Here is a 21,257-nt window from a genome sequence, read left to right on the forward strand (position 1 = left end):
AGGGCTGAAGGGTTTCCAACAGCGCTTTTCTTCCAGATGCTTCAGCTAGCTCTAGTTTTTTGGGAATGCACCACCCACAGTAGGGAGGTAAATGTAATGCTGCAACATCACTGTCAGAGGTTAGAAGGACTCTGAGGATGCTTAGTACTAAGTCTTCCTTCACTGCCAGTGGAAGGCTGAAATACACTCAAGAGTCTGAGAAGAGAGGTCATCTAAAGGATATAAAAAACTGCCTGTGATTTAGCTCAAGTGTTAGAATCCTTAACTTTCATGTCATAGCATTGCTCAATACATTTGTCTGCTCTAAAAAGCAGTTATTTAAAAAAATGTTGTGCAGCTCCCTATTTATTGTTTCCTCAAGGACTTGAACATTTTCTTCCCAGCAAAAAACAGCTGTTTTCTACCAGTCCACACTGCAAATGATTTTCTTTGCCAGAGACTGAAGCTGGGGGGGGGGGGGGGTGGCAATCTGCTGCTTGAAGGCTTTAGAGCTGCCGTGCTTCTGCTGCCAACTGCTCTAAAATCACAAGATCCACTTCAAAATAGGAAGTCCCCATTCCCTACATTAGTTTTAAAACTCTTCTTAGAAAGTGGATTTTTGGCTTCTTTGTTTTGCCAGGTGGTTCCTGAGCTACAAGGCCATACTTCGCACTGCCAAGGCCTTCCTCTCAATCAGGAGGGCTGATCTTTGAGGTCAGTCTTTAATGCAACACTAGCCAGGCTCATGAAGTTCAGATTATGTGCAGCCCTGACAAGGAGCCTTCATCTATAAACCCAGTGCTAACGGGGTGTAGGCTTGGCTGTGGGGTGTGTGATCTCTTACCTGTGCTTAAACATACCCCAGGGCATTCCTGGAGCTCTTGCAAAAATAAACAGACTGTATGTGCCTTTTTACAAAGGCAGCAAGCTGCATGCTTAGCTGTTCCTGACTTCAGCTGAAGCACATTTCCTGCAGGAAGCTTTGTTACCCAATAGCCTGGTTTGTTTACTCTTTGTTTATCATTAGCATCTTACATGTACTGGCACTGCTGGTGTGCTGCCATGGTGCAGGGCCCTCTGTCTGTCAGACCCCTCTGGACACCGGCTGCCATCCTATGGACTTGGCAGGTGGATCACCAGCAGGGGTGGGGATGCCTCCTTAAGGAAAGCAGATTTTTAGGGAGAGTCACTGGCTTCTGTTAAATCCATCAAAGCAGCTGGGGGAGCATGGGGGAAGCAGACAAGCTCAGGGATGTGCAAACCCTCCTTCTCAGCACTGACTGGAACCCTCATGGCTGTTGTCTCCGCTCACCCGGCTCTTCCTTTTTCCTGGGCCAGCAGCCTAAGAGCAAAGTCAGGTAGATTTTTATGGCCTGAGCACTGGAAAGAACAGAGCCTTGCTTCTACCTTCAGTGCCCTGAATTACGATGACACATCTTTAGGACGTTAGTGATTGTAAGACAAGATCAGAAAGAAAATTTTACTGTGCCTTTTGCAGGGTTTCACATCCACAGCAGCGGGCACTGAGGGGCAGTTGTGCTGCAGTGCCAGGCTGCTGTGCCTCCCAGCAGCAGCTGGTGGGGCCTGGCCATGACCCCAGGCTGCGCAGCACCTGCTCTGGGCTTGCATGCTGGTGCTTCCCTCCCACACGGCCAGCTGCCCTCTGCCAAGGACAAGCAGTGCTGGGACCCCTAGAAATATGTGTGAGGGGCTCTTCTGCCCTGCACCTGGGGCTGAAGTAGGCCATCCCTGCACTGCTGTGTTTGTTGTAGCTCATGCATTCACTGCAGAGCGCACCTCCCAGAAGCTGGCCTTGGAGACACCATGTTGAAACAGCTGCTGTTGGCATTAGTGGTCTCAGGGGTAAAGCAAAACAAAAACAAAACAAAACAACCAAACCAACAAACAGGGGAATGAGGAGCTGCAGCTCTGTGCATGCAGGGTAAAAGCGTGTGGTGTGAGGTCAATGTTATGTTATGTGGGAGAGGAACTGAAAACTTCTCAGCTTCCCCATCCTCATCACAGCAGATCCAGCCCAAAAATGCAGGATGAGACACTCTCTTTCTCCTCCCCAAATTCCATTCTCATTCATTTACAGTTAGCCTAATGGTTTTTGCAAGATTTGTTGCCTTTATAAGCTCGTGATTTCAAGTTCCATTACTATGTAACACCGTGATTTTTCCACATTTTGGTTCGTCCCAGCACTGATCTGCTCTGAGGAGTTCCAGACAGTTTCTTCAGAAGCCCTGAAGTCTAGAAGAGGCTGCAGAGAAAAAAAAAAAAAGTAGCAGATGCCCCAGGTGAAACACATCTCAAGTACCTCAGTTGCCCTCTAGTTGGGGCAGCAAAACATCTTTGGTCATCAGCAACAGACCAATGGAAACAAAAAGCCTTTCTCCAGTGCATAGGTTGTTGTTTTTCCCTATGCAGCAAGTGTGGTTATTTATTTATTTATATCTTTGGCATGTTTGGCAGTAAAAACTGTTGGAAAAAGAACATTTTTCTTCTGAAAGCTGTAAAGGGCTTTGCTGTTGTGTACCTCCATCAAACAAGAGAACTTCTCCCTTCCTTGCACTGGTCACTCACTCGGTGACATGACTCATCCACTAAAGGCCAGCTCCGCACCAGCACAGAAAGGAAACCTCAGCTTCCTCTCTGAAACTACCGAGTCTCCAGAAAAAAAACACACTATTTCTAGTGGCTAGCACATTGTCATGAGACTTGCAGCTCCACTCACTTCAAAGCAGAGCGCAGTTGCAGGGCTCGTACAACCATGGGGATGTTGGCTTCTAAACTGCCAAGTTTGCCCTGGATTTCAGAGCCCTTCTGTACCTGCCATTCTCAACAGGGAGAAAAGAGAAGAAGTCTCTGATAGAGGAATTTGTTCCACTGTAATTTGGTATTTCCTGTAGAAGAGGAAGGGGTTAACTTTCTTCCCCTAAAAAGCAGAGGGGCAAACTTTTCTGAAAGTAAAACCATAAATGAGGAAACAACAGTGAAGAGCTTAAAAGGAGTGCTCAGCTAGCTGCTGTGCAGAAGACAGGCCTATTGAAACCTTGAGGTCTGTGAAGGCAGAAAGGGTTGGGGTTGATATATCTGCCTGCTGCATTAAGGATCCACGGGAGACAAAACAAACCCTGAAATAATAGACTTTGTTCTCTTTTCTGAAGCTGACCTCAGTGACAGAGATCAGGGTGATGTCCATGAGTCATGTGTAGGTGCAAGAGAGAGACCACGGGAGTGTGAGTCACAATGACTAGGACTGTGTTTGTCCAGAAGTGCACAATAAGCCCTACTGATAGGACTTATTCAGAAAGCAGAACATAATTTGCTTAGGCAACGCCATATATTCATTGGTCCCAACTTTGTAAAAACTCCAACTTCTAGAAAATATTTAGCAAGAAATAGTTGCAACAGCAACAAAAAAAGTGGCTTAGTATTAAAGTTTATCAATATTGCAAAATTTACTGGTGGTGCCGTCCTAAAAAAAAGTCAGTAGAGTGTTGGGAATTTCTCTTAGTTTCTGAATTTAATTTAAATGCTTTCAGGGAATGTGGTTTGTCATACTGGGTAAGGCACTCACCCTCTGTTACCCCCACCCCAAGAAATATCTCCAGCTACCTATCTGATATGTCACATCAGTCATTAAAAATGCTGACCGATCATTAGATCTTCAAGTAGATGACTTAGAGGGAATTATTTCATAAAATAGCTGAAATATACCAAAAGCTACAATAGGCAACCTTGCTGCAAGTGCTGACTAGGAATAATCAGACAAAAACAAGGTGTCTTCTCCAAACAACATGATTTCAAGAAAAAGCAATGGACTCCATAGACTTACTTAAAAACAGCTGGAGCAAACAAGCACTTCACACTGGCTAACAGAATGGGGGAACTTAATCAGAAACCTCATAAATTTGTACTCCAGCTTCAATTAAAACAAAAGATTCCTACACATCCAAAAAAAATCCACCAAAAATGATATTAAGGCTAATGCTTCCGTCACCCACATTGGTATGATTATAGTTGCCAGAACCTTTATTAACCGAACACCATATTTATTAACAGCTTGCTAGCCAGCGCTGTGACATAGAACAGTGTTGTCCTTGGCTGTTTTCCCAACACAGAGGAACGGTACCAGCTCCACTTCTGCAACAGTTTGCTGTTAGGATTACACCCCAACAGACACTTCCGAAACTGGGGTGGAAAGGAAACCTGACAGCATGGAATCAGTCAGGCATTCAGCAAGTTTGCTCAATACCTTGTCACGTTTACAGAGAGGATCAGAACACAGATGCAAAGGCTCCTGCCCAAGTCAAGGAAGGAGAGTCAGTTCCCTCGGTGTGCGGCTGTGTTGCTCAGCAAGTGCCTCACTTGGGGTATTTGACAAACTGACACTCTGCCAAACTGAGTGTCGAACTCAGCTTGTCAAATACACGCAGTGCTGCACTGCAGCTCTCTCCAGGCTGTCACAGTCTTCACTGAGATGCTGTCCTGGGCAAATGAAAAGGGAAAAGAAGGTTTGAACCTCCTGTTAAACTTCAGAGACTTTTTCCAGTTAGCGAACTGTCATCATCCCTCCCGCATTTCCCCCTCCAATGTTTTTCTTTGGGTAAGGGAGAACCACACAAGCAGACATTGCCTTCTGCTGAGGGAAATGTCCACTGTATTAGTTCAAAGGCTAAAGCTCTGTGGAGCTGGAAATGATGCCAAGTTTTAAACTAACCTTCTGCCTTAGCTATACATCTACCTTGGTAGCTTGAAATATTGACAAAATGTCCATCCAAATGCTCAGACATGCCATTTGGGTACATCATCATGAAGACCAATGTCTCTCTAGACACACACAGTCTTGACGACAGCCCTGCAATACTGCAGTGGAACAGTTCTGCATTGGTTAGAGATAAGGGCATGATAATCTAACAGACTTTTCACAGCTTTCATTTTTATCCTCCTAAATTTAAACAAGTTTTCCAGGCTTCTCAGATTTAATTTCTTTTATTTGGGTCCCTGTGGTACAGGTTGGGGTGAAATCCTGGCTCTATACATGCCAAAGATGAAGTTCCTTTCGGCAGGAATAGCCTTAGGGTTTTACCTCTTATTGTACTGCTGATAGCTAAAACCAATCTTTTTACCTAGACCTAAAGATTTGAAGAAGGAACCCTTCTAGACTGTCTGAAAAAAAAAAAAGTACAACTCTGCCCCTGTGCATGCATGTAGAGGATCACCACTGGTTCTTCTGGAATTAAGATCAGCTGCCAGCATTGGCTCAGAGTCCAGTGCCATGTGTGTTCACTTCTGGAAAAAAAAAAGTAAAAAAAAAGAAAAAGCAGCCACAGCAGCCTCTGGTCCCTGCAAACTTCAGTCCCAAACTCTGCCTGCCAGCATGAAGCTGCACTGTTACATGTTATAAAGACTGTGATATTAAATAAAAACCAAAGCACCACACAGAGAAACAATGAACTTCTTTGGGAATGAAGTGAAACTTTCTCTTCCGTTGTCAAACCAACCCCCTTCTGCTTCATTTCGAGCTCACAGAAGAAGCCTCTCCTGCAATAAATGGAGTTTTTCACCCTAACACACTGACATAATCCACGTTCCTTTAAGTATGAATATAAGCTCCTCCTCCCAGTATTCCTTAGCACAAAGACCAGAAGATGTTGTCAACTCCTCTGTTACTTTAACAAGAGTATTAATTAAATTCAGAAAAGCACTTGAATTAAATAAAATATATGCAAGAGAAGATATTGCTAAGTACTACCATGCACTGTGTCATTCTGGGATGTTGACAGTTCAGAATTTGAGTCTAAAAACAATCTGAAATTCTGACATGTAACTCTTAGAAAAATTCATCGTGACTCCTAAACTGCACACATTTTGCATAACACTAGTTTAGTGTCATTCATATTCTCTGCAGGCCAGGCCCAGCTATAGCCTAATTTTAATCATGGCGCTTTTAGCTTCCTTCCTAGTCCCCTGATCTTAATTTCATGTGACCAGCAGCACCAGTTTCTGAGAAAGCAGCCAAACTATCTTTGGTATCAAAATGAAAAACTAAAACGGTTATGCTAATTATATTTTGGAAGGCTGACCATTAAAGACATAAAAGTAGAAATCAGCTGCAGTATGCTAACAGCATTCCACAGAGAGCAATTTATTTAATCTTTTCTATCTGACTTCTGGGGCTCTATTTTAAAAGGATGATCATAGGATCTCATCAATATGAAAAGGGAATGTATTTTTGTTGTTTTTTTTTTTAATGTAAAAATACAAAATAAAAAATGTCAAATATGTGTTCTTTATACGTGCTCCAGAAACAGCAGAGTAAAAAAAGGTTTAACAGCAAAGAAACAGCTACAACTTTAAAGAGTAAATCAACTTCTAGATGAGGTTACTACAAAAGCTTTGCAATTCTTACATTCCCCCTACCCGCCACGTTACACCTTTAGTGTGATGTAGATAGCAAATAGCCCTTTGTTCTGGCTCTTAATTTGGAATAAATTTCAACCACAGTAGATAAAAGTAGCACATTGCAATGGATAAAAGAAGTGCGTGCATTTCATGAGTATTAGAAAACTCATGTCAGTGCTAATAAGCTGATTTAAGATCATTCTAGCAAAAGACTTACTGGTTTAACCACGATTCAAACTGATGTGTGGTTGGTCAAATTCCTCTCCTTCCAAATCAAACTCTGCAGTACCATGGAAAATGAAAAAAAAAAAAACATGTTCTGAAGGGTTCACATAGCTGTTGTTGGTCTTAATAAAGCCAGGATGAGCTCTCTCTGCCTGAAAACGCTTTCAGTAAAGAGTTAGGTACTGCATGCTAACTACTGGCAGCACAGAGGTAAAAGAAAAATAAACCTGTCCCCCCATAATACCTCCCAGACATAGCAAAGTGTGATGGAGGGGCTGAGCTGCACAAAGAAAGACTGAGCAGGTTTTTCAGCAGGTATCAGTTACTAGACTTGCCTTAACTTCAATGCTGATTTCTAACAGTGGGAGATCTGGCCTTGAGAGGAGGAAAAAAAAAAAGGGGGGGGGTGGGGGGAGAGTAAAAAAACAGAGCATTGCTTCTGCTATTGCAGCTTAAAATAATCCCCCATTGTGGCTTTCTGAGGGGGAAAACAGCCACAAGAAACGTTGCTGTCAGCAACAGATAAGAGGAGGGTCACACAGTGGAGATAATTCTATCAGCAGATGGGAACAGAGCTTTCTACCCCACCCTGTAATGATAGTATCTCATTTGAATGGATTTTTCATTGTCAGAGCTTCTGGTTTCAGGCTAAAATGGGTATTTCCAACTACAGGCTTAGTGTCATAAAACAGACTGAGCAATCAAGTGCATACTCTGGGGGAAAAACAGAAAGTTTTTCTTCCTCCATTCTCCAGTAAGTCCCTTACTGAAGTCAGAAAATGCTTTGTTTTCAACACCCTCCAAGCCACATACCGTCTCTCAGGGATTTTTACATGGCTGTGAGACAGCTCTGCAACTTGTGATGAAAATAAATGTAAAGTAAAATTATTGCATAGGTTTGACTCTAAGCCTAATAACATGTGTAAACATGTGGCTGTGTGTTTTTCACATGCTAAGTGGCAATGTCCTGAGACGCAGATTGCAGCAATTTCAGGACATGCAGTTATTATTCAAGATTTGAGCTGGAATCAAGGCCATCGCTGTTTTCTGCTTAGTTAAACCCAAATGGCAGAAGTAAGAATCCCCACAGATCTGTGGTGAATGGGGTCTGCTGATCCTGGCCATCAGCAAACCTTGGGACATGCTTCTCCTAGGAGCTAGAATTCTTCGTTATAACCAAATCTAATTCAAATGAGTTTGCTCATGGCAGACTTCCATTGGCTGCCATTCTGATCCATTTAGGATCTTCTCATGCTCCCAACGCTGCAGCTGAAACTGCTGTGAGCTTTGCCTGACAAATTTTGGAATATTTGGCTCAGGAGGTTCAATTTCATCTATAAGGCAGGCTCCAGCAAAGCCTGGAGCTGAAGCCCAAGGGGTTTGCTTCACTGCAGGCAAGCTGGGCTATATACGCAAGCATATCTCCCTGTAGCACGTCTTCTGACTTGGATAAGCTAGTAACGTAAAAACAGAGCAAAAGGCCAAATGCTGCAGCCAGTTCATTATTAACTCCTGCTCTTTAGCTGGCAGGTCCTAAAGCAGCTCTAAGCTACCTGCTCTGCCATACAGCTCAGCTCCAGTCTGAGCCCATTGCTGCAAACAGCGCCATATTCTGCTTTGCCAGAGGGCTCACAGGGTTGAAGATGGAGCCTTTTCAGTGGCATATGAATTGCTTGCTCCCCAGGAGGAGCTGTGAAACTGCAGCATAGGGCAGCAGCTTCATGGACAGCCCCGTCCCTGCCCCTGCTGGAACCTGGAGGCCTTTTCGCCCCCTGGCTCTGCAGCAACTGGGAAGGCCCTTGCCTCTCCTTTCAGGGGTCTTTGGGCTGCAGGTCACTGGATGAGGTGGTGACCAGCTGCCTTGTCCTAAGGAAAATTCCTAGGCACCGTGACTTGGTGAGCAAAGCCACTGCCCCAGTTTTGGTGCGGACCTGGGTGAGAGTCTGAAGCGCATCAGTGAGGACTATCCCTAAGCAGCTGCAGGAAGCATAAACCAGCCACACGTTCCTGGTGCTGTCTTCCTGTGCTACCCTGTTACCTCTACCACACAGCCCTATGTACGTTGGTTTTTGTCCTTGCTTTTGTCAAAAGACTGAGAGCAGCCCCTCCTTGCTCAGCCCAAGCTGTCTGTCCCCTCTGCCTATCCCTGCTTCACAATAAACGTCTTCTCCATCTTGCCCTGTGAATCTGACTTTCACTCTTCAAACTTGCTCCAAAAAGTGAAAAGCATAATCCAGCACTTTTTCCTGACAGACAAATTAGCCCCACTTCTAATGGGAAACTACACAGTCTCCTACCTTGTGCCTCTACATCTCCTTCCCATACCTTCCCTCTGTTTTCGCCGTGGAGGCTCTCCTGGTACCACTGTCCATCTGTCTGCACACAGCAGTGCGCTGACGGGCACTGTCACGCAGGAGACAGCAAGGCTGCCCGCCCCTCTGCCCGGTGCCACGCGTGACACGTCGGTGCTGTGTTGGTGCCCTCACTGCATGCTGTTTGGAGCCTTCTTCAGCAGGGCTTTGCAGAGCTGCACCCCTATTGCAGCAGTTCAGTGCCAGGCCCAGGTCCTGGACAGGCTTTCCTGCAGCACCCAGGATCAAACCCGCCTCTCCTGTCAGATCAGCACTCGTGGTAAAACCTGTCCAGTGGGACAGCGAGGTGGATGGGCCAACCCTGCTACCCCCCCTCTTCAGGAGCAGGTACGCCCCTGGCAGGCACACTGCTGAGGTCTGGGACATTCAAAAGCAACCCTGATCCAGACCTCAGGCCCGGGATTGCTGTAAGGGACAGAAAAACAGGATGCACTGGTCCCCGCTCCTGTCTGCCCCACAGCTCAGCACACAGAGAGTCACAAGCACAAGGCACCATTCAAACACTCGGGTGAGGAGGTTGTGGGTTTCGCTTATGGCTGCAGGAACAGCTTGCAAGAGCAGGAACCAGAAACGCTGCAACCAGCACCTCACAGCTTGCGCAAAAGGACCAGGAAGGGCCTGATAAACCCATTACCTGGCATTGCTGGCCGCGTGCCCTCCCGCATCCCCCTGTACTCACCTTTGATCTCCAGCCCCTGCCCTGGCTCCTCCGCAGCGCTCAGAGGACTCTGCCTTCAGCTGTGAAGGGGAGGGAAGGAGGTGCGCAGGTGACCACTCATCTGACAGCCTGGAGTCAATGGGCAGCGAAGAAAAGGAGCTGAAGAGCATGGCTGCGCCTGGCTGGGACACCAGCTCTCCCTGGTAAAACCCTCCTCCATCCCACAACTTCCCCCACTCTTCGTTTGCGGTGTCTCATCTATGACTAATTGAGATCAAAATCTCCCTACAGCCAGCAACTCATCTGTAGCGTACGTGCATGTGAGCCCAGTGGGAAGCACGTGCATCCCTGTATCAAGTAGGCTACGTACGCATCGCTAATGATATAAATTGTCATTCACCCTCATCAATGAATCAGGGTCCCAAGGACAGCACTCTCTGTCTGAGATGGGAGAAGTTTGCATGCCCTAACCCTGTGCTTGCAGAAGCATACACTGCCCCACACCACAGCTCCTCCCCAAAGGGAAATACCAAAAAAGCTCCTCTGGTTTAGGAAGATGGGCTCCCAACATGGAGGGGAGGCAACCCAAATCTGAGCTGGCTCCGGTCCCCTGGAAACTGGTGGTGTAATGGAGGCAGAACAGCTTTCTGCATTGCCAGGGATGCAGGCATCCCACGTGTTTTGGCACCCCACCACCAGCGGTCCATGGGGCAACCACCCCCGGGGGTGATCCCCCCCCTCATCCCCAGCCACCCGTCAGCCAGCTGGATGGGGAGCTGGCACCTACCGTGCTGAGCTAGCCGGGCCCCACCAGGGCAGGGGCACCAGCATGGGGCTGGCCCCAGTGGTGGGGGCACAGCCCAGGCACACAGCTCGTTTTTGAAGGGGCCGCTCCTCCTTCGAGAGGAAGCTGCGAATGGGGAAGATAAGGCTGAGGTTAGATAACAGGAAACGTCTGGATGCGAGTGACAACACGTCCAGGTTGTGAAAGCTGTTCTCCCCATCCCGCGCCAGGCTGCAAGGCTCAGAGCAGGGTGAGAGGCAGCTGGGACAGCCCTCACCCCGTGCAGCCATGTCACCTCAGCAGGCCTGGGCCACCAGAGCAGTGCTGCTTCTCTCTTCATGTCCCAGCTGAAGGCATTGTCCTGCCGGCCCTGGTATTTCCACAGGGAAGTGGCCTGGGCAGCTGCGCTGGCTGCCCACAGCCAGCCACCCCTCAGCTGCCCAGCCCACAGCAAATCCAAGCCGTGTGGGACCAGAGGAGCTGTGAGGAGGGCCACAGTGCAGGGCAGAGACTGCCAGGAAGGCTTTGGCTCAGGGGACAGGCTCATTGCCATGCTTGGCCCTGAGGGGTCTCTTGTGTCTCTTGGCTGCATAAGGAGCAGGGACAAGGGCTGCCGAGGTTCATGCAGAAAAGTAAGAAATAATGCTTTGTTCAGAGTCATTTGGAATTATAACCAAAGCAAGATCCTCTGTTTCTCACCTCCTGTCCTCTCATGGCCTGCCTGCAATACTGGGTACCCTAAGGTAGATGCGCCATCATCTCTTAGTGCTACTTCCATCTAACCTGCCCAGGAGCAAGGCCAGTCAACGCAGCTCGAAACAGCAGCCAATGAGCTATCTGTGCTCAAACTATCAATACAGAAGCCAAACTGATTCAAGCAAAAGCAGAAATTTTAGAGAGAGATTCCTTAGTGTGGAGAATATGGCATACTACATTTTTTCAGGTGAAGACTCATCAAAAGCGTCACTTTGTGCCTGCACTGTCCCAAGAGCGTTTGCCAACAGCTAGCAGTGCCAGTGTGATGAAGACTTTGTTATCCTTCTTACAGGACTGATCTTCTCACTCCCAATGCTCAGCTGCTATCTTTCCTTTCCAATTTTTGCCTCACAGGTTTCCCTTCCCAGCCTCCCCATTTCTGTCCTGGCTTTACAGCCAAACCGCACGGAGATCCTCCTGCTAATGCAGGCCCCAGCAGCAAATGCTAGAGGATCTCCAGCAGCTTTCAGTTACATTATCAGCATGCTTGGGCTGCAGCCACATATTTTACTATGCTTCTGCAGTTCTGTCCAAACCCCTGATCTGGAAAACACACATGTCTGAGAGTAACTGTGTATTCTGAGTTCCTTGGAACTGCACACAGGCTACTTCTGAGCCTACATGTGGATGCTGGGGACACCAGCTTCCCTGCTAAAAGAAAAACTTGGCCCTTGTGCTGAGGGATAGTTAGATAATGAGGAATACAGTTACTCTCAAGTTCCTCTTTCATCTGCCTGTGTTTTAAAATATATAATAAAAGAGGAATGGAAAGGTCTGGTTGGTTTTGCTTTGGTTTTAATTGGAGGAAAGAAATAGGCTTGTTCATGTAGTTTGTATAGTTTTTTCCTAGGTTTCTTTTTCACTCTCCCTTTCTCTTGCCTGTACCCAAAAGGCTTTGAAATGGGTCACCTTTGAGGTGAACTATAGAAAGAAAAAAAAGGCAGATATTTTATTTCCACTCTTTGTGGGAATGCAATACAGAGGAGATTAGGAGACTTACTGCAAGTCTGATGATTTTGTCCTGCTCATTTTTGTGTCACCTGGCTGCACCTGATAGCAAGCCTTGCAAATCTAGGAACAGAATCACCCTGAAAAATGCTCTTTGGATATTTCTTGCTCCCCTTGGGTGGTTACACAAATTATTACTAACTTTACATGTCCAGAGCAAGAAACAGACTGATAAAAAACAGTAATGAAACTGAACCAGTGTGAAAAGCAGCAAGATCATTTCACATCCAACAAAAAGGCCCAAGGGCATGACTGCAAACTTTGTGTTAGGAGCTGGGATCCTTCACTGCCAACCTGCAACGAATTCCCTGTCTGCATTCCATGGTACCATCCAAATCAGCTAGCTTGAAGTTTATTCAGTTATGTCAGCACGAGCTTCTGTCAGACTTCCTAGCAGAGGTACCAACACAGACCTTTAAACCTTGCAGCGGGTTGATCTAGTGCCCCTCTCCAGCCAAGATGCTCTTCTTCACGCTGCACCTAACTGCCGCGCAGTCCTGCAGACCAACATTGATATCTAAGGTGGATGTTTCACTGCAAAGCTGACTTCCTCTGCAGCTTACAAATGTCACCACACTACCCTACTCAGTGCAATAGCCTTGAAATTGCACTCAATATTTCCTAATCAAGCTAGCTTTTTCAGTACATTTGCAGCATGCAGCTCTCTGGCCTGCTCTGGGAAGGGGAAGAAGGGAGGTAGAGAAGCTGGGCAGATTACAGATGGCCAACAAATACCATCTCAGAGGTCTTTACACGTTGTTACCCAAACCACAAAATTGTCTTGGAAAACAACACAAAAAAGTGGCTAAAATGGGTCAGAGAGACAGTCTGATTAGCACACAGTAAGTTATTTTGCATTTTAGTTTCAAGTTACTGTACTTTTAACCTGTCATAAAATAAGCCATAAAGAATTAGCAGGTTTGTACTGGACACAGACACACATTCAGGCTCATTCTACATCTGCACTGCTCTGTATTCATTAATCTTAACTGAGTTAGTAAATGCCAGATGAATGCTGAGTTTGCACCACTCGTCAGTGTACCTTCACAGGACAGCAGGAGATTTTCCCTTGGGACAATTCATTGCATAAATATCTTCAAAGCCAACATGCTCCTCTTGATGAAGCAATTAAAGCTATATAGACCAAATCAGGCCTGATGACAATCATCAGTGGCTGCCTTTCATTTCAGTTTTCTCATACAACCCAGTTCTGCCGTCCTGCAGCATCAAGAATTGAGACCAACAGCTTTTACGCCACTATACCAAGTGATGCAAACACAAATTATTCCTATATCAAACTAAAAAATACCAAACCGCTCTCCCTCAGATTCTCCTCTCATGTGAAGAGCGCTATTTCCCTGTGCACTGGCTATTTTCAGTATCATTTTCAATTGACTTGCCTCCATCCATGGGTCTTGGGGGAGCTTTCAGATTAAATCCCAAAGAGCCAGTCACTGCTGGACTTTCTCCTGAGCTGTCTCTGAGCAGCAGTTGCTGATGTGCCCTGCCTGCAGCACAGTGTCAGTGCCTGAGGCTCTAAAGAAGACAGGAACGCACCCTCCAGCAGTCAGAGCTGAGCACAGCACTTGGCGATTTCTCCAGATGTCACCGAACTCTTACCCTTCTCCACGTTACAGATGGTGTATAGGCAAAGCTGAGGGGTCCAGTGTGAGCCTAGCATAAATGTGCACAGGGGGAAAAAAAGAAAGAAAAAACAGTACAAAGAAGGTCATTCACATGAGTGACCATACCACTATGAGAGGTGAGGAGAGGAGGAAAAGGGAGGCCAGGAGCAATTCTGAGCCTTACATCTAGAAGCACTCATGGACCTGGATCCTCCAGGGAGTGGAAGGGGATGAGCACTGTCAACCTCCAGAAGACAGAGGATGAAGCCACAGCTTAGCTCGAGGCACAAAAAAAAAAAAAAGGCAAACAAAAAAAAACCTACACCAATGCAGGAAAAAATGACAACTATTTCTTGAAGGCAGTACATGATGGAGGAGCTGTACATGATGGAGGAGCTCACTGGGGAGACCCTCCCGCAACAAAGGCCTTTAAGCCCCGCAGCAGGCCTCGCGGGAAGAATCTCTTTGGCCAGCAAGCTAGGTCAGAGACATTGCATCCTTGCCACCAGTCTGCCTGTGGACATAAGACTTCACCACTAGTCTGCCTGTTTGCTAGTTCCTTCTGCAAAACAGACACTCGGCTAAACTCTGCCTCTCTGGCTAACCTGAGCTTTGAGTCATGTGAAGATATTTTTTCCATTTTGAACCCTTACTTCATTCCAAAAAGAGAAAAAAAATAATCATACCACATGGACCTTCCATTTTGCTGTAAATGCTATCTCCCTCCCTTCCTGCCCCCTTCTCAGGCAGGCACACAGTGGTAAGAGTCAGAGGCTGGGCTCTAGCAAATGGAGGATGTTTCTGTTCGTGGTTGATTATGTGTTTGTCACTTTTATTTTAGACTTCTGGTTAAGGAAAGAGAGGGAGAGAGAGAGAAGGGCACAAACCAAGAGGCTCAAAGCTGTTTTTCAGATGGACAGTGACAGATAAGAAAACCCCACTAACTGTCACAGTCATTGAATGACCCAAAACACATTCTGTACAGCATACACTATTAATAATAGTAGTATAAAATGAATAATAGCAGTGTAAGTATTGTAATTCCAAAGAAGTAGAAAAAGAATGTCAGGCAGAGGTCAAGTGGGTTCAGGTAGCTTGAGTCCGTTCCTACTCCACATCAATTAGTACGCCTAGATTTTTATATGAGGAGAGGAAAACCAGACCATCTTTTGTTTTCCCCAAGTCTGCCATCCCGTTCAGCAGAGACCAGTTCTCTGTTCATGTGCTAAGAATCATAACCTTGCCTAGAGGTTTTCCTTCAAAATAAGCTCATATTGCAGCTATCTATCTCCTTAATTTCACCACATCATCGAAAAATAAAGCCATATTTTCCTGTATTTACTCCCTCAAAGGACTATGTTTTCTCTTGCAGTAATCTTGTTATGTGGCTAGGCAAAGAATAAGTCTTACACTGGGTAAGACTTTGATAGACTCTCTCTTAAAGAAATTTGGATCTGTGAAGATCTATTTTATTCACTGCTGATGTCAGTGCAGTTACTGCATACGCATTACCCCTAATAACAGAATCCTGCCCTAGAATACTAAGAAAACAGCCATGGATTCACCTTTTTTTTTTTCTTTAATAGCAGAATTTTTTAACAAGCATGTAAGTCATCAAAAAGCCAGGATTGTGCTGATTCTCTCCCCACAAGAGATTGTGCTTTGGATGCTAATCATTGTCTTTTACTGATCATGATAAGTTACCTTTCTCTGCATGCTATGTTCAGAAACAATGCATTAGCCAAGTTTCTCTGCTGCCAGTTTCTGGTGATCTTATCAGATGAACATCCTGGGTATAGAGCATGTCTAGTTGCTAGACTGCATAACAAGCAAAGGTCTGTGTTAAACTTGCACACTCTCATCCTGTGGCTATTGGAGGACCTGAACGGTACCAGGCCTTTTCTGGCATGGGAATGCATCAGGAAAAGCAGCTCTGCAGAGCAGTGTTCCGATATGGTCATCGCTCAAGAGGCCATTGCTGGCAAAAGTAATTAGAAAAGTCAGGAAAGAAAAATGCATCAGGACTTTTAAGTTCAGAGATACTAATTCTGAAAGGCTTCTGAGTCACAGATAACTGGAGAATGGGAGTGCACCATGCAGATACCAGTTACTCTGTTCTTCAGTTCTTTCCTTGGCATCTGCTGTTGGCAAACCCTAAGCGATAGGGTGCCAGCTTGGCTGGCCCCTTGTCTGACCTCAGGCAGATGCTCTGCTGTTCAGTTAAGCCTCAGACAACTGCAGAAACAACACGAGACCAACAGTACCAGGAATGCCTGCAATACCAAAATGGTGTGTTTATCAGTCCTGCACTCCCACAGGCCTGCAGGCAGCCACCACAGTGTCACCAAGATGCCAGCTTTTGCTGTTCTTGGACCCTCTGCTTCGGGCTTCCAGGAGGAGAGTTGTGTAGCTTATCGCCCACCCCCCTTTTGGCACACAGAGGGCATTTCAACACTGCAGCCTTTGCTTGCAGAGTCATTGTCGTAGGGAAGTATGTGACCGCTGGGCTCCAGCTCGCAGCTAGCATGCTGTGTTGCTCAACAGCGACGGTTGGGTTTACATCAGCCATCACCCTCTGTGGCAATGAAATGCTTCCCCAGCACAGAGCTGCTCTTCAGCTGCAGAAACCATTGTAACAGAACAAAAGGGGGGGTCGCTGTACAGCATACGTCTGTGCCTCAATCCATCAGGCATGCTGCTGGGCATCCCCATAACCATTGGATCAAACTTGTCCTGCTTGGACACGGAAGGTCTTTGCAGCTGTTCTCCCCAAAGCTGTTCCTCTCCCACCCTACCCCCAATACCTCTCATATCAGGACCACCTGCTTCATCAGACCTCTTCACAGTGGGGCAAGAAAGACCCAAACAAAATTGTGCTGGTAATTGCTAACAAGTTTCAAAAGGGTAGGAGCCCTTTTTTATTGTATGTATTTCCTTGACTGGCTGCTACATTTTCCAACCTTCCCAAGGAGAAAAGTATAGAAAGAAAGATCACAGATCATAACCTGGGCAGTCCTTTCCTTCCTTTAAGGCTCATAAGAGAACATTCATTAAATTGTATGCCTCCACACTATAGCTGACCCGGGATGGACCTACCAAACAGACCAAAATATCTCCAACACCCAGTATTTATTTCCAGCACGTCTTTCCTTGTGTGATGGAGTTCTTGAAACATTCCAGGGCATTTTCCATGCCAGTGAAATTCCATCAGCACATCTCTTCACACTGGAATGTTTCACAGGCTATTGCCTACAGCAAGGATGCAGGCTGAAATGCCAGCATGTAGTAATCAAGAATTTCTCCACCTTTCCCAGAGCAGCTGAGTTGTTTGACATGATTTACTCATTCAGATATGAATCAAAGACTCCTTCAAACAACAGCATGGAAAATGAAAAGTTCTATTGAACCTCATGGCTTAATCTTATCCCATGATGTGAGTGCCAATGAACTTTTGAAAACCCCAGTCTGAAAAGTTCAAATATATAAATACAAAAATGACTCCTTTACAAGCAGCTTATGGAGCATTGCACAAATCCATCAAGTTATATAAAAAGCGTATTTTAAGCAGACAGTGATCTTACACGACCTTATCCAGACAGTGAACTTGCACATTCGGCAGCAAGAGGGACACAAAATTGCCCATCAGAGCACGTTGCCCGAGCAAGGTATTAGTGTCAGAGCACCAATTACCCTGCTGAGCAGGTTACGATGCCACCAGGCAATTAGGCTGTCTGCAGGGCAGATTGGGAGGTCTTAATAGGGTCACAGCTGTTCTCATGGCCTCCTGTCACAGGCTGGGTAAATATGAACGTTGAATCTTAAAACCGTTCTACTGAGTATCACTTCTACACATTAGATTAAGGCTTTACCTAAGGATTTGTAGCTTTTACTAGATACGAGGCCAAATCTAGGGTGACTGATACATGGAAGTGCCTACATGGCAGGGAACGTGCTTTGCACCCAAAGTCACTGCTCCGTGCTCCCATTACTAATTGCTCTGGCCTCCTCTAGGATTGTATTTTCATTGCCCCCCTTCTGTCTCCATGCCCCAAACAATCTGCTCACTGCACATCCAGATAGCAGAGCGGTTAAAGCACACGGGGCCCTCAACAGCCCACCTTTGGCCGCCACCCTGCGCTTAAAGGTGGTCAATGGAAAGAGCGCGTGTGCCTGAACCGCGATGAGCGGGCACCGAGAGGCGGCCAGACCTGACCAGCGCTCACAGAGCGCTTCAGGAGGGGAGGCCCACGACGAGCACGCTCCTCGAAAGCTCCAGGAAGAATCCGAAACGACCGCAACGGGGGCCCGGCGCGAGGCCCCTCTGCTCCGGGTGGCTGCGGGGCCGGTGTCGGCGGCAGGGCCCCGCTCCGCCGCGGGGTGGCGCCGCCGCCCAACGCCAGCCCCGCGCCCCCGCCGGGGGAAGGCGCAGCGCGGCGCCGGGCCGGGCCGGGCTCGGCCCTCGAGCGGAGCGGGGCCGGCGGCGTTCGGCTCGCGCCCGTTTGGACCGGAGCGGCCGTGCGGGGAGGCTGAGCGCCTGCTCCCGAGGCGCTGACCGGGAATTCCGTCCTCGCCTTCCTCGGGAAAAGAGGGAGAGCGGCGGCGTCCTGCCGGGAGGCCAGCCGGTGGCACGCGTCCGGCACCCCTGCCCCGCGCAGCTGCTCCAGGTTGCGTCGCGTTTCTCGATCTAAACCAGGTCCTGCCCCGCGGGCCCGTCTTTGTCAAAACGCAGCCGCTAGGCAGAGGCACGGCGCCGGCTCTTCGCCTTTCCCATCGGAGCGGGCCGCTCGGCGAGCGTGCCGAAGGAGCAGCCGGCTGCCGGCGCTGCCTCGGGTGGCCGGCTGCCTGGCAGAGCCCCCGTTTCCATGACGGGCGGTGCTGTGGAAGCTGCATGGGAACATTCTTTGCAATCCTAGGCTTACGATCTCTCCAGGGAAAGAGCTGCTGCTCTGAAAAATACAAGGGCGACTTTTCAGTCTGGGGGTTGGATTTTATTTTTAAAGTCCGTGTAAAAATAATGCAAATAAAGGCTTGTGCCTGCTTGTGGAGCCCAGAAGACGGAGTGCTGGAGCAGTGGCAGAGACATTTTCCCAGGCAGCTTAGAGCAGTCCTGCTGAACAACCGCAACTGAAGTCAAAGCAGCAGCACTGAATTCTTTGCCCTGGGAATTGCCATCCTACCAGCTAAATGTGACCTTTAGTATTATTTTGTCAGCTCTAGCTGACAGTCAGTTCTGCTAGAACTTGATTAAGAAGACAAAGAAGGGCCTGGTAATTACAGTAATCTTAGGAATCTGGTTCTTGTCAACATCCCAACCAAGCAATTATCAGAACCATCACAGCCAGCTGCCTGCCTCATCCCTCCCAATCCCAACATCTCAGTTGCACATCCAAGCACAGTGTGTTTTGGAGAGCAACGCTATTCCCTGAGCTTCTATGAGCAGAGATGCTGGCAGCCTCCCATAATGGACTGGTGCCTGGTCACAGGGTATGTTCTGTGTCTGCACAAGGTTGCCTTCTTGTCAAGCACCTGTCACCTCACTGAGCTGCTGCACAGAGGTAAGCAGCAGGTGGGTTTCCCAAGCACACAAGCAGTAGCTGCCTTCCTCAGCAGAACAGCAGGGACACCAAGACAGCAAACTTGCAGAAGTGGGCTGTCTGTTCTTCTACACAACTACTGTCTCTGGTTCACGTTGGCAGGTGTAAGGAATTGCTTCCTTTACGGTTTAGGGACAAAAGTCAGGAGGGCAGTAGGGGAGATAAAAACATTTTTGCTTCTTCTAGAAAATAGGTGGATACTAGCACTGCAACCAGGGGAAGTAACTGGAGATGGTCTGGCCTTATCAGCCTCTTGCATAAACTCCTCTAAGCCACCTAAGAAGGTGCTGTCCAGTGTGGCATAAGGCTAGTGAGAGTTCCAAGAGGGAACTCACAAAGGAAAGATATACCAGAAGACCAGGGCTCTCTCTGAGTTAAGGCTTCCAACTTCGGCTCCACTGGAGATGTCTGCATTAAGTAGTGCAAGTGCTCTCTTTTTCTGACTCCTCTCTCTTAAAGAGTCCAAACAGATTGTGTTATATATTTGGGTGAGCCCTTCCTGGGCCCCTTGAGAGCAAAACATCTGAGACCTGTGCTTTATGCGACACCCAGAGATGGTCTCTGCTTCGTCGTTAACTTGATGGAGGTTATGGGCAAGAATTCCTGCATGACTTTCGCATCTCAAGAAAGGGAAATACACATTCAACCTTTCCAACTTATATTATGGGACAGAAGCAAGCAAGAGGAAGTGGACAGTCTTCACAAAGGACAGATTCAGGTGCAGAATCCATTTTGGAGGGGCAAAGCAGACTTCCAGCACATACAGACAGAGCAGCTTTGACCATCAAGACACAAAAATGAGCTCTACCATTTTCTCCTATTTGCTTAGCTCAGTTTCCTTCAGCCTGACCCAGGCAAATGTAATTCTCTTTCTCTGACAGTTATAGTCCCGTAAGTTCTGCAAGCATTTCCAGTATGGATGAGCACTGGAACAAGTTTTATGCTACTAGCGCCTCCAGAGAGGGAAAGTTTGAGGGGCAAAAGGGATAGGTGAGTGAAAGAACATGCCACACAGCCAACACTTGGAATGCAGATGAGGTGTCAACTGCAGTGCAATGTGTACTCACCACTGGAACGTCCTGCAGGAAAGGGGCTGGCAGTGGTGGCGGGGCAGAGAGGATGAGAAACAAGGTGAGGAACTGAGCTGACCCACAACCTGCTCCGTCCCAAGGAAGGAGAGCCAGCCCTAGGGGAAAGTAGTGCCCCCCTTCGGCTCTATAAATAAATGCAATCAGGTGGGTTTGTCTGAGCTTCCGAGAGCGATGGCAGCTGGCAATCACAGAGGAGCAGGGGCAGAGACACCTTATTACTCTGCAGGGACACCTGAGCTGAATCACCGACAGTATCTGCACGTCAGACTGGGGATCAGAATCCATATGAGCGCGAGGGGAGGGCGAGCAAAGGATAATGCTGATGAAATGGCAGAGTGTGCTCTGTAAGCTGCACAGCCTTGCCAATGCGTCACGCTCCTGCAGCAGACCCTGGAGCTCCCCTGCTAATCTGTGCAGGGCTCTAGCTCCCTTGCTGGGGTCCCACAAGCTCTCCTGCCCCGAGCTACCCAGAGGTCATCATGTATCCCTTCTGAGCAGTTCCTAAGTCATGCTGTCACTGGTGCAATTTGTCAATGAAAATGTTCTGCAATGTCATTTTCTCAGGGACAGAAACTCTTCATTTCTCTATTCAGGGCCACATTTTTTCACTTTAATCAATCATTTGTTCATACTGAGTGGGGCATGGTCCTCCTCATTTCATTTACTCTTTTCATTTACTTGACAAAATGAAAGGGTTCTCCAGGCTCTATATATAACATTTTTCACTTGCAAAAAAAAATGGGAAGAATAAAAT

At 47.3% G+C, this 21,257-nt stretch overlaps 2 protein-coding genes across 13 annotated transcripts in view; one reads left to right on the top strand and one right to left on the bottom strand.

The window, feature by feature from the left end:
• Positions 1 to 2,475, top strand: part of VSIG4 (V-set and immunoglobulin domain containing 4) — an 11,036-nt gene extending 8,561 nt beyond the window's left edge. The window contains exons 9-10 of one of the 3 annotated variants that reach the window (XR_010834704.1): positions 620 to 693; positions 2,182 to 2,475. The gene's annotated coding sequence lies outside the window, so the exon portion shown is untranslated. Of the gene's footprint in view, positions 1 to 619 lie in introns of all 3 variants that reach the window. The other 2 variants (XR_010834703.1, XR_010834705.1) reach the window with 2 other exon arrangements.
• LOC106045547 (collagen alpha-2(I) chain-like) lies at positions 2,087 to 20,633 on the bottom strand. 10 transcript variants are annotated; one of them, XR_010834710.1, is made up of 6 exons: positions 20,480 to 20,609; positions 10,433 to 10,555; positions 9,667 to 9,774; positions 6,608 to 6,670; positions 4,241 to 4,473; positions 2,087 to 2,242 (listed from the first exon to the last, which is right to left on the bottom strand). XR_010834710.1 is itself a non-coding variant. In XM_067004903.1 (2 exons), the coding sequence occupies exon 2, from the start codon at positions 18,706 to 18,708 to the stop codon at positions 17,785 to 17,787; it is 924 nt and encodes a 307-aa protein (XP_066861004.1). In that variant the 5' UTR covers positions 18,709 to 18,759; positions 20,480 to 20,633; the 3' UTR covers positions 11,931 to 17,784. The 10 variants fall into 10 exon arrangements, 2 of the variants coding, with proteins under 2 accessions (XP_066861004.1, XP_066861003.1); XR_001212839.3 differs by lacking the exon at positions 2,087 to 2,242 and having other exon boundaries at positions 3,995 to 4,473; positions 20,480 to 20,611; XR_007168803.2 differs by lacking the exons at positions 2,087 to 2,242; positions 4,241 to 4,473 and adding an exon at positions 4,480 to 5,277 and having other exon boundaries at positions 20,480 to 20,611.
• Between the last annotated feature and the right edge of the window lie 624 nt (positions 20,634 to 21,257).

This window comes from Anser cygnoides, chromosome 13 (assembly GCF_040182565.1).
Source record: "Anser cygnoides isolate HZ-2024a breed goose chromosome 13, Taihu_goose_T2T_genome, whole genome shotgun sequence".
In the NCBI taxonomy this organism is placed as follows: Eukaryota; Metazoa; Chordata; class Aves; order Anseriformes; family Anatidae; genus Anser; species Anser cygnoides.